The sequence below is a fragment of the Myotis yumanensis genome, unplaced genomic scaffold (assembly GCF_028538775.1).
Source record: "Myotis yumanensis isolate MYYU_CA2020_CCGP unplaced genomic scaffold, mMyoYum1.0.hap1 SCAF_19, whole genome shotgun sequence".
In the NCBI taxonomy this organism is placed as follows: Eukaryota; Metazoa; Chordata; class Mammalia; order Chiroptera; family Vespertilionidae; genus Myotis; species Myotis yumanensis.
In genome coordinates, this window is record NW_027223770.1 from 14,071,762 (window position 1) to 14,084,804 (window position 13,043).

At 45.1% G+C, this 13,043-nt stretch overlaps 1 protein-coding gene across 1 annotated transcript in view; it reads right to left on the reverse strand.

Moving 5' to 3' along the window:
* Positions 1 to 12,972, reverse strand: part of SIAE (sialic acid acetylesterase) — a 42,215-nt gene extending 29,243 nt beyond the window's left edge. Inside the window, 3 exon segments of the mRNA XM_070399995.1 lie at positions 1,052 to 1,227; positions 8,276 to 8,437; positions 12,869 to 12,972. Coding sequence (XP_070256096.1) covers positions 1,052 to 1,227; positions 8,276 to 8,437; positions 12,869 to 12,935 — 405 coding nt within the window. The 5' untranslated portion in view covers positions 12,936 to 12,972.
* Positions 12,973 to 13,043: the final 71 nt, after the last annotated feature.

Sequence of the window (13,043 nt, forward strand, 5' to 3'; positions counted from 1 at the left end):
CCCCGGAGAGCACAGTGGTAGCCTGGGTTGTATTTGGGGAAGACTGATAGCATGGTGAAGGATACGGAAACCCAGGACATCTAGGGATCAGCAGAGAGAATCAAGAATGTCTTTTCCCATTTAGCAGGACTTCCTCGTTACCCGAAGAGCCAATCCTGACAAAAAGGGGAAAAAAACCACACCAAAAAACCAAAAAGAACTTGAGGAAAGCAGGTTTTTTGCTCAGCTTAAGAAAGAACTTTCATTTCTCATTTTTCTTTTCTCTTGTTTTTTCAAACTGCCGCCCCTCCTCCCCCCAGCATCTAATATGCCTCCTCACAGTAGCTACAAACATTTTTAGTTAGAATATAATACACTTACATGGTTCAAAACCTAACCAACCAAGTAAATAAATAAGCAAACAACCAACCAAACTAACAACAAAAAACAAAAAGAGAGAAAAAATACCAAGTGATTTGCTCTAAGCCATACCCTAGTAAAAGGCTAAGCCAACATTCAATCTTATTTTTTCAATCTCCATGACAACAGAAGACAAGTAGGGTGTTAGTTGCTCAGCATTAAAACAACATCTAATTGTTTTGGTTCCCTAGGTTCTCCCCAGAACTCATCTGCTAAGATCAATCAAAAAGATCAGTGATCTCCTCTGTCTTCAATTTGTTATGAAACCTCTGTTACCATCAGATACACTCTAGCTTCTGCCTTTCGCTCAGGAAGGTGAGGCCAGAATGCCTGGTGCACTGACTGTACACTCACCGTGAATGAGAAAGCAGTTCTGGGGCCGCATCACCAGTTCCTATCCTGGCTCCCCTATTAACTGCGACCTTAAGCGGGTGATTTAATCTCAGTGATCCAGTTTCTTAGTCTGTGAGATATGAATAAAGTACTTACCTCATAAAGTTGTCAACTCAAACAGGCAAAGCACTTAGAACAGATCTTGGCACCTGATAAAAAGGTTTCTCTCTCTTTCTCCTCCTTGCTGCTTCCTCCTCTTTTTTTTTCCTTTTTCCACAACATCAACATTATTAATTATCACTGAGACTCTGCAAGTTACCTGTGAAACCGTCATCTGCATGTTGCTTTGCCCACTGCAAAGCCAGACATCTCCGAATAAGACATCATGAACTCCCACAGTTAAGTTTGTTTTTCCAAAAGTCTGCTGTGCCGTCACTTCATAAGGTCCACCGGGCTTCATAGGATCCAGTACCACCATCCATTTATTAGAGTATGCTGAAATAATAACAAAAGGCTCCGAGGAATTAATCAATCAATTAATTAAAATTAAAGCCCAATCCTGTCACGCATCATACTCATTCGTGGCCATTCCCAGCTTCAATGATAAACTGAATTCGAAGCTATGAAAATTGGCCACATTTCAGACAAGCAAATAGAAATAACAGCAGTGGCATTTCTATCCTTAATCTGTGCCAATCCCTTCTTACTTTTAACTGAAGCGTTTACAAGAGAAATAAATTAGCCAGTTGTAATCCTAAATGAGGACAGGTAAAAATACAAAAGAAATTAAAATTCAAGGTATTTAATAAAAACAAAATAGAAATTCTTACTGGACTATCCAGCTGTCAATATTAACATAATCATAATCTAATACATTTGCACAGTGCTCCAATTAGAGAAAATAATTTTTAATCTGAAAGTTCCCCTTGCCTGATGGTATCATCTTTGTCCTCAATACCACCACCTCCTCCCCACATTGCTACCAAGGATTAATACTAGCAGCAGTTCTGGGTTCTCCTGTCAACATTTAAACTGGTAAGTGGAGAAGGTGTCACATAAAGAAGTATTGAAAGGCATATACATCAGTCTCTCTGGCCCAGCCAGGGTGGCTCAATGGTTGAGCATCAACTCATGAACCAAGAGGTCACTGGTTTGATTCCTGGTCACAGCACATGCCCGGGTTGTGAGCTCGATCCCCAGTGGGGGTCGTGCAGGAATCAGCCGATCCATGTTTCTCTCTCATCGATGCTTCTATCTCCCTCTCCCTCTCCCTTCCCCTCTCTCTAAATTCAATAAAAACATATTTTTTTCAAAATTAGTCTCTCTGTGAAGAAGACATTTAGACTTGCCCAATTAATTATTTTCAGAATTATTTCCCAGGCTTAAGGTTTTCAGGCTCAATTAAAGCGATGAAAAGTTACCCAAGACCCTATTTCAGAGATTCCTAGCATATTCCTTAGGAACCACCTCCCTACCACCTTCCTACCTCTCACCCACTCACGCCACCACCTCTGCAAACATCATACTCAGAAACTTAAGAAAAATATCTTCCAAGTGGCAAAATTATGCCTAGGAGAACCAAACAACATGAACAAAGTTGAAAAAATGAGAGTGAGAAAATAGAGAAGTAATCTTTTAAAAATACATCTTCTTGGCATAATGCAGAAGAATAGGGACTTATTTATAATTTAATGTAATTTCAAAGGAAGAGAATGGTAAGAACTGGACATGAAGCATCCCGAAGTTACTGTACCAGCCTGTAAAAAACAATAATTATAAAAATACTACCCAAGTGACTGCTAGGAGCCAGACAGGGTGCTGAGTTCTTTCTAATCAGCAAGAGCTAAGCAGAAGCAGGAGAAGTCCAGATGCAGGACAGGAGATCAGTAAAAGCTCAAACCATAAAGGACCGCTCATTATTGGGGGGGATGTCCAAGACCCCCAAGGCATCAGGGGAAGGGTGCATGTTTGCTTCTCCGGTCAGCACAACTGACTCATTTGCTCCACCCAGCCCTCAGAGGTCAGTTAAGCCCAGGACCAAATGCCCGCTACTGTTTTTATACCTCTGAGAGCCAGACATCATCCTGTTATAACTCACCAAAAGCAGGAAAAGCACTGCTCTGGAAGCAGTGGTACAGACTGTGTCACACAGGTGCCTGCGCTCCGTATGGCTCGCACTTCCGAGCAGGCAGACACGCCAATCTGTCCCAACTGCAGTCTTGCCAAGGTCTTTCCAGGCTCCCTGCACTGACATATCTCACTGGAGCTCTGTCCTGCTGCCACCAGCTTTGCTCATTTAGAATGATAATGTCAACCCCCAGAAAACCGAGGCCAGGACACCCCTTTCAGCCTTCTACGACTACACAATCCATTCCTCGTCACTACTGGTAACTTGATATTCACTCCACCTCCATTCAGGCAATATGGCTGGTGAGGAGGGCAGCCGTCACCAGAGTTTCTGGAAGTTTTGCTGCCCAGCAATAAGAAGATTAATAAGGGGCCAAAACCGGTTTTGCTCAGTGGATAGAGCGTCGGCTTGCGGACTGAAAGGTCCCAGGTTCGATTTCGGTCAAGGGCATGTACCTGGGTTGCGGGCACATCCCCAGTAGGAGATGTGCAGGAGGCAGCTGATCGATGTTTCTCTCTCATCGATGTTTCTAACTCTCTATCTCTCTCCCTTCCTCTCTGTAAAAAATCAATAAAATATATCTAAAAAAAAACAAGAAGATTAATAAGGGAAGGGGGGACATTTGGGCAAAACATCATGCCAATACCATTTCACTGCAGCGAGAGGAAGAGCTCCCCCTGCAGGAGGGAAGAGAACTACAACTAAGGCCTGAGCCTTATTCCCAAGCACTGGTCTGAGGAAATGTCTCAGCTGACTTGGAGAACTTCCTCTGTTCTAGTCCTCAAGTTCTTTTAGTTTCTAGCTTTTACCCTCTCCCCTCGACAGAAAAATAAACTCTGATACCGTAACGAGTGTTAAGGAAGTTAACTGCCAGGCACGGCAGGGGAAATCGGATCTACTACAGGGAGGTTACTCATGGTCGAAGTAATTCAGAAACCATCCATTTAAAACAACGAGGACTGCCCAGCTGGCTCAGTGGTTGAGCAGTGACCTATGAACCAGGAGGTCACGGTTCAATTCTCGGTCGGGGCACCTGCTCGGGTTGCCGGCTCCATCCCTAGTGGGGGGTGTGCAGGAGGCAGCCGGTCAATGATTCTTTCATCATTGATGTTTCTATCTCTCTCTCCCTTCCTCTCTGAAATAAATAAAAGGGTATTTTTTAAAAAATAAAACAATGAGGATTTACTCCCATGTAAGTATATACACAGGAGAGCAGCCACTGTTTCTTAGGTTAAAGGCGAGGGTGGGCTTATAAAGGCAGAAGCCACCTTGTTTCACAGGAGAAGTGATTAGACCTTGGCCTGCGAGGCGAGGACTAGTTCAAGTGGAGCTCATCACAGGATGATGAAGTCCGGCTGTAGTTTTTAGAAACTGTGTGCATCCACCAGGTCCAATAGGTTGAGTCCAAATAATAAAACCGAGTCACCGACCACAAAGAGTTAAAGTTCACTGTCCAGCTGGCTTCCTGCTAATCCTGGGGGTCTTGCTGAGCAACAGTTGCTCTGGCTCCTTCTTCTGGGCCCTAATCACTTGCTACCCTGCCACCTCTTTTCCCAATCCAGAGGCAGGTTTCTGTAGATTTTCGTCACATCCGAACCTCTGCTTCCTCAGATCTTTCTTCTCCCATCTAGGAAGTTTCATCTCCTTCCTTCATAACACAGCTACTTAGAGTGTGCCAGGCACTCCATCCTGTAAATGACAACCTCCCCCCGCCCCCTCACTCCCCCCGCCCCCAGCCCCCCGTGACACCAACAAGAAAGCCTTGCAAACTGACTGGGGCTTTGTGTTTTCATGTCTGACAGCATATCTGGTGGCCTATTTACTGTTCTATTTTCTCTCCACATTCCAGCAAAAGACACAGGTAAAGAACACTCTATCTCCATTTCCTCTACACCTCCCTGACCAGCCCCCATCTAAAAATGGGAAGAATAAACAATCAAAGGGAAAAAAAAAACTAAAACAATTTGTCTAGAGACATGATTAGTCATGAAGTGCTTTCTTTTTCTTCTTCTTGCTATTCACATCAGATGTTAATTATTTTTCAGGTTGTTGTGCCAAATCTCAGAAGCCAAGAACAGAAAAAGGAAAATTACCCACAACCTTTCCCTTCCCACAAGGAAACACCTAGAGCTGGAAGAAACCACCCTGCTCACGTCCCACACAGAATCCTGGCACTTCCCCAGCTGCAAATCACTTTCGTGATTTGTGGGAGTGACTTGGAGATCAAGGAAGCTTTACAGGACCCTTTCCTACCTGCATTTATTCTGTATAAAGTCCTCCACCACCACCAAATATAAATGTTTAAAAAAACAAAACACAAAAAATACTTAAGTACTGCTTAACTACTTGTTTGTCAATAAAACTGTTCATGCAAGTCACTTAAACCGTAGCATGCTATGGCAGACACGCCCTGAGATGACCCCCAATAAGGCACACCCTTGTATAACCCTCTCCCCCTAAGTGCAGGCAAAATGTGTGATTTGCTTCCAACCAACAGAAAATGGCAAAGGGGATGAGATGTCATTCTCATGATTAGGTTACATTACATGGAAAACATAAAGGGTTTTTATAGATGTGATTAAAGTCCCTAATCAGTTGACTTTAATAAAAAGGGTGATTATCCTGGGTGGACCTGACCTAATAAGGTGAGCCCTTTAAGAGTATCTAGAGACCTGGGTAGTGTTGTTCAGTGGTTAGAGCATTGGCCCATGAGCCAAAGGGTCACAGGTTCGAGTCCCAGTCAAGGGCATGTACCTGGGTTGCAGGTTCAAGTCCTGGCTCTCATTGGGGCCCAGCAGGAGGCAACCAATTAATGTGTCTCTCTCACATCAATGTTTCTCTCCTCTCTCTGTCTCTCTCTCTCTCTCTCTCTTTCTCTCTCCCTCCCTCCCTCCTTTCCACTCTCTCTAAAGAAAAAAAAAGTCAACGGCTTAAAAAGGATTAAAAAAAACAAAAAACGAGTATCTGGAGGTTAGAGGTGAAAGGAACCAAGATGCAGCCATGAATCCTACAGGCACAAGGGAGTGAATCTGCCAGCAGCCTGGGGAGCTGGGAAGTGGGTCATTCCCCAGTTGAGCCTCTGGATGAGAACACAGCCCACTGATGCCTGGATTTCAGCTTGTGAGACCCTGAGAAGAGCACCCAGCTCAATAACAGCCGGGCTTCAGATCTACAGAAATTGTGAGATAGCAAAGGTATGTTGTTTTAAGCATCTAAGTTTGTGATAATTTATTATGTAGCATAGAAAACTAGTCTGCATGCTAACACTGCAACCAGGAACTTTTTCTTTTCTAAGTTAGAGACAACATATCTGTTTGCAGACACACCCTCATTTTATCATCCACATATGCATCCTCATGTGTGTGAAAGTGAGACGATATATGCTAATAGCCCCAATTTTATTCCTGTGTCTGAATTACCATGCATCATTTGACAATCTGAATAGGCCCAGTACCTGACTATATTCTCAACCATCCATCAGGTTTTAATTTTCCCAATGCTGTAGTGCCTGTCTGCCAGACAAAAACCTTTATGTTATTAAATTCCACTTTGCTGTGGGCGCCTAGGGAATACAGGTAATAAGCTGTATATTAACAGAGATAGACAGTGGCAAACTGAGGTCGTCTGCCTGGAAAACCCCAGAGTCCTCACTGATATTTAAATAGACGTCAACCCTCCAATAAACCCTGTAGAATTTCCTACATAGCCACCGTCTTTATTCCAAATAACATTTTATTCATTTTACCTCATGGGCAGGAGAGAGCAAGATGCTACTGAAATAGGCTTGTGGCTCTACACAAACTAAAATACCCTCGCTCTCTACCAAGCAGATGTGGAAAGCCTAACAAACAGATCTACGCCCACCACCACCATCTTTCTCTCTTCTAGACAGAGGCTCCTTTGTAAGGCTGCTAATTCTCAACTTCTTGACCATCCTCACAGCAACTGCCTTGCGTCAAACCTTTCCTGTCTATTCCCTGAACATCATAATAGCCGGCTAACAGGTCCCACCACTTCTGGTCTGCTCCATCTCCAATCAGTCTTCCACAGTCCTGCCAGAGTCATCTTTCTAATATACAAAGCTGATTGTGTTATCTTGTGCTTAAAATCCATCCATCCAATACTCCTTAACAATGACAAACAAGCTTCCTTACGTATCCAAACTTGTCTCCTGTCAACCAACGCCAGTCACGGACCCCAGTGTTCCAGACAAACCTACCCATGAGCCATTTCTCCAGTGACCCAAGCTCACTAGAGCCTCCGTGCCTTTGCCAGGCGAGTCCCTCTGCCTGGTTTGCCCTACTCATCTTTCAAGACAAACCTTAGCCTCACAGCGGTTCTCAACCTGTGGGTCGCGACCCCTGAAAATACATCCTGCATATCAGATATTTACATGACGATTCATAACAGTAGCAAAATTACAGTTATGAAGTAGCAACGAAAATAATTTTATGGTTGGGGGTCACCACAACATGAGGAACTGTATGAAAGGGTCGCGGCATTAGGAAGGTTGAGAACCACTGCTTAGACTAAGTTAATTATCCCTACTAAGCACTCCCCAGCACCTAGGACTTTCCCATTATGGCACTTACCACACTTCACAGTAATTGCTATTATTTTTCCGTCTCTTTGCCTAACCTATTAGCTTCATTAGGGGAGAGACCACATCTGTTTCGCTCATCACTGTATCACCAGTACCTAGCACAGTATCTGCCACACAGTAGTCACTCAGTAAATATTTGAGTGATTGACTAAAATAACAGTAATAACTACAACAACGGCTCACATTTATTCAGTACTTACTGTGTGCCAGGCACTGTCCTAAGTACTTTATATGTGCTAATTCCTTTAAAACCCACATGGTCTCAAATACTATTATCTCACTTCACATATAAATAAATTGTGACACAGAGATATTAAACGACATGTCCCGGGTTATATAGCCATGAAGAGAGAGAGCCAGGACCTGAATCCAGAGAGTGAATTTCAGAGCCTGGGTTCTAACCACTCGACCACACTGCCCCTCCTTTATATGTGATTCGGTTCAAATGCCACCTTCTATGTAAACCTTCCCTTACCATCCAATCTGAGGTAGATGTTTCTCTTCTGTATCCCATGACACCCCACATACACCTTCATCACAGCTGTCATCACACTGCACTATGCAACTCAGTGTCTGTTCCCGTTATTCCGTGAGCTCCTTGAGGACAGGCACTTTGACTTAGTCTTAATTTGTATCCTCAGTGCCTCGCACACGGTAAATACGAAAATAGCTATCAAATAGCTATTATGGATAGATGGATGGATGGATGGATGGATGGGTAACGGGATATAGAGAGCAAGCTTGCATTTTCAGATAATCCAGCAGGTGGCAGAAGAAGATAAAAGCTCCACAGAGAATGGGGGCTGCCGTACCTTCCACATGAGTCACTTTCTTCATGACGGTTTCCTGCTCTCGACACAGAGTCACTGTCACTGTGGCTTCAGGTGTGCCATAGCCCCAAATCACTGCCCCGGCAGGCTCCTTCTGTAGCACCATGTAATCGCCGATGTAGGACGCAAACCGAAAACTGGCACCTAGAGAATTCAGCAAACAAAAGAGCACCACCGGGAAGACTCGTCACTGCTTGAATCTGGTTAAAGAGCAAGGAACATACGGTCTTTATACAAGAGCATTTGAATATACCCGGTACTTTTAATCTTCCAAAACCAGATCTTATTCCTCCCAATGAGGTAAGCAACATAACAAGAACAGTTTCCAACAAGATACATCACAGTACAAGACCAATAAGGAAAACTCCAAGAGCCCAGGGCAACCACCCATGTCCTACACACGTCGTCCCCTTCAGAGCTGCTGACCTGCCTTTGCTCTCAGGCCTGGCCCTACTGCTTGACTCTCTCCTCCCAAAGCATTAAGATGCTCCTTTTATGCACTCTACAGATGGTGTTTATGAGAAAAAGAAACCTCTTCCTTCCTCTACTTCCCATTCCCACTCCTACTCCCGAGTAGCAAGGAATTAAGAAGCTTGCCTCTCTCCAACACAGCCCTCTCTCATCTTCCCCCCTTACCACCTTACCAGGGTGAATGTCCCTCAAATAATTCCCCTTATTATGGCTTTTTGACAACCCATTGAAAATGCTAAATAAGCATTTATGAATATCTGCGACAAATTTGCTTCCTTCGAAGGTAAATTCAGATAAACGAAGGTGCAAAAAATAAAGTCAGTGAGAGTTAGAAGGTCACAGTGTCCTTACAAAGGTCTTCTGTCACCATTTTACCCATTTCACAAGCTAAATTATGCACAAGAAACAAGAGAAAGAGCACTCAAAACTGTGGATTTTATTCTACAGTCACTAACAAGACTGAACACGAACTCACTTTAACAAGAGCATTCCTATTTTTAACATCCAGCCTATATAGAAGTATTTCATTAGTAACAAGCATCTATCCAAATTATCTCAGCGAGTTCCTCATCAACACTTAAAAAGAGGGAAAAAAAACTTAAGTTACACCTTTGTCTCAATAAAACAAAAATAAAAATCCCTAGAAGAAAATAATTAACACTATTAAAAATTTTTTTTAAAAGGTTTTCTACAAAAATGATAGGCAGGAAAGAGAATCAGACCTAACAAGGTTGACATTTCCCTCCCTAGAAGCTACCTATGATGATGGCCCCTTAGGCGATACTCTAAGGAGCAGCACAGCTAATGGGGCCTCCTACACAGGCTCGGTGGCCTATTTGTCCTGCACTTCGAATAAGAACCCGTCCCTCAGCACCCTCAGCTCTCTCTTCTGAGTTAGTTCCATCATGAAACCGACATGACCATCAAAGTTCATGCAGAAGGCCCACTGGGCTGGAGATGCGTGGCTGCCTGCGCCGAGGGGAATTGCATAAGCACAGTGCTGGCAGCCTGCGGGAGGGAAGGGGAGAAGCACGTATGTGGGAGGGCCTTGTCTTGGGTAGGTGCTTATGAAACAAAACTGAAGGTCTCAAAGCTAAGCCGAGAGAGGGTGGAGGTGAAGGGATGGAGTGAAGAAATCTGGCTGCCACTGGCATAGGAGGCGGTGCAAACGGAGGGCCCCTGATGTGTGCAGCCTCTATCTGAGGCTGAAGGAAACACCTTTCCAAATCGGTCCATCTTTTCCAACACACACATAAGGAGCCTCTCTGTGCAGGGCTCTATTCTGAGTTAAAGAACGTTAGAGGTAGCCCAGCTGGCGTGGCTCAGTGGTTGAGCAACGACCTATGAACCAGGAGGTCACAGTTCGATTCCCAGCCAGGGTACATGCCCGGATAGCGAACTCAATCCCCAGTCCGGGGGCGTGCAGACGACAGCCCATCAATGATTCTTTCTCATTACTGATGTTTCTATCTCTCTCTCCCTCTCCTGTCCTCTCTGAAATCAATAAAAATAAAAAGAATTTTAGAGGTAGAAAGATCGTTCACACCCAGAGTTTATAATCATGGTATTTACTGACCAACAGACTGAGACCCAAGTAGATTAGGTAATTTTAAAATATAGCTTGCATATTAATCCTTTAACTCAACAGATATTTATTGATGCCTACTATGTGCTAGGCACCATTTAAGCATGGAGAATATAATGGGGAAGCGGGGGAAGACAAAATCCTTGCCAGCAGGGAGCTTACATTCTATGAATTCGCTTACTTGTGGCAGGCACTGTGCTAAACACACTGCAGACTTTAAGTTTCTTTGGCCCCGAATCACAGAGGCGGTTTATGACAGGACTAGAAACCAAGCCACTTGACTCCAATGTTACTGCAACTTCCACTCCGTCACAGTTCGAAACTGGCGGTAAATCAAAGGTCATGGTCGCTGTCCTTATAAAGCTTACATCCAAACTGAGTGGCCAGTGGAACACTTCAAAGGGATGGAGCAAGGAACAAAACAGGAGGCCACGAAGAGGAGGCAGGACTGGGAAGTGTTTGTCAAACAAGAAACTTAGGCTTAAGGTTTTCAATTTTTTTTTTTTTTTTTTTAGGTTTTCAATTTTTCCTTCATTTGGATATTAGATTTAAAAAACACACACACACACACAGGAATTATGGCCTAGCTGGTTTGGCTCAGTGGAGAAGGTCTTGTCCTGCGGACTAAAGGATCTCAGGTTCGATTCCAGTCAAGGGCACATGCCTGGGTTGCAAGCTCCATCCCCAGTGGGGGGTGTGCAGGAGGCAGCCAATCAATGATTCTCTCTCATCATTGATGTTTCTATCTCTCTCTCCCTCTCCCTTCCTCTCTGAAATCAATGAAAACAAAACAAAACAAAACAGGAATTAGTATTCTGGGGGAGAGACGATCATTAAAAGCAGACTGAGCCCTGGCCAGTTTTCCTCAGTAATTAGAGCATCGGCCCACATATTGAAGGGTCTCGGGTTCGATTCCCAGAGCCAATCCATTTGTCTCTCTCACATAGATTTTTTTTCCCTCTCTCTCTCTCTCCCCACTCCTCCTCCCTCCCTTCCACTCTGTCTGAAAATCAATGGAAAAAATATCCTCGGGTGAGGAATAAAAAAAAAAAGTAGACTGAAGAAATTAGGACAGTGGTTACCTCTGGTGAGGAAGACCCAGGGAATCTCAGTAAAACCGGCAGCATCCTAGCTCATATTGTTTCACGGTTACATATATTTTTGTACATCTCAAATATTACATGGTAAATATGAACACAGGGAAATGATATGAAGGAAAGAGTTCAGGATGTGCAACCAAATGAAGAAGGAACATTCAGAGTATCCATCAACAAAAAAGAGCCAGTGGCAATAAAGGTGATGTAAGGATATGACCTAAAGGCAAAGATAAAATACAGATATCCAAGTTAACAGCCTTTAACCAAGAAAACGAATAGAATAATGGCCCTACTCTCCTCTTCACCTTCCTTCCACATCATACGCTAGATTCAGAGGTCACTGTGGGAGGCTGAGAGAGATAAAGGGTTAGTTCACATGCCGGTTAAATCCCAGGAAAGAGCACCCGTGGGCTGCAGCTTGTCTCAACAGGGTGCTTCCTGGGTTCTGAGGGAGAGCAGCAGTCACTTTTCTGCACTCCAACCATTCTCCCACCTCAACTTCCATTTCTGAACAGGCGCCTCTGTGGTCCACTATTTGAGTGTTTGAAGGGGAAAAAAAACAGGTCCAGCATTATCACTTCCACTTTGCACTGGCAGACAGTTGTGACTCAGTGTCCAGCCTTGTGTCTTCAAATGACAGGGTCTGACTTGGACAATAGTCAGGGGGTCGCCCTCCTCCCCAATGCCACGCACATTATCCCCGCACCGGGATCTGTCGGCTGCACCGGAAACCAAAGCTGAGCCTTAAGTATTCTGAGCCAGCGAGGGAGTTGTACTTCACAGCCCTGTCCCCACTGCAACTAGTCACATCTAATTCCTTGCCTTAAAGCAGTGGTTCTCAACTTTGGCTGCCCATTAGAATCACCTGGGAATCTTTTTATAATCCTGATTCCTGGGCCTCATCCTCCGGAAATTGTTTCTTTGTTACTAATGTTGGGGCCCCACCCCATAACAAAGAAATAGAATTTCCAGAGGATGAGGCCCAGAAATCAGGATTTTAAAAAGATTCCCAGGTGATTCTGATGGGCAGCCAAGGTTGAGAACCACCGCCTTAAAGCAAACCCTCCCTCGGGTTCCACTGACAGGGCTGCACTGAAATGGTTTGCATGACTCCCGGCAACCTGTTTTCAAATATATAACTTGCTTCCTCTCCCCGCACCCCGCACCCCCTTGGAGCTCCCCGGCAGTTATTCAAACACCCCGAGGGCCACCCAACTCTCCATCTGCCCTGCGCGCTGGACGGGATGGAGGAAGCGGAAGGGCAGGGGCTATAGCCCAGCGGAACCAGCGGTCCAGGCCTGGGTTGGAGACCTCTTCCCGGCCTTGAGAGGGGTCGCGGGTGGGGGTCCTGCCGGCGAGCACGCGGGAGGTCGGAGCCCGCTAGGCTGACGGGCGGGGGCGGGCCCCGCCAGGCCACCTCACCTGCACGCGTGTGGGCCCACAGGACTAAGGGCAGCAACAGCCCCAACGCGACCCCCAGCGCCACCATGATTGCTAAGTTCCGTCTCCCCGCGCTGGTCGCGCAGGCCCGGGTCAGGCGGGGGCGGGGGCGGGGTCTGTGACGGGCGGGGCCTGGAGTGGGCGGGTCCATGTGACC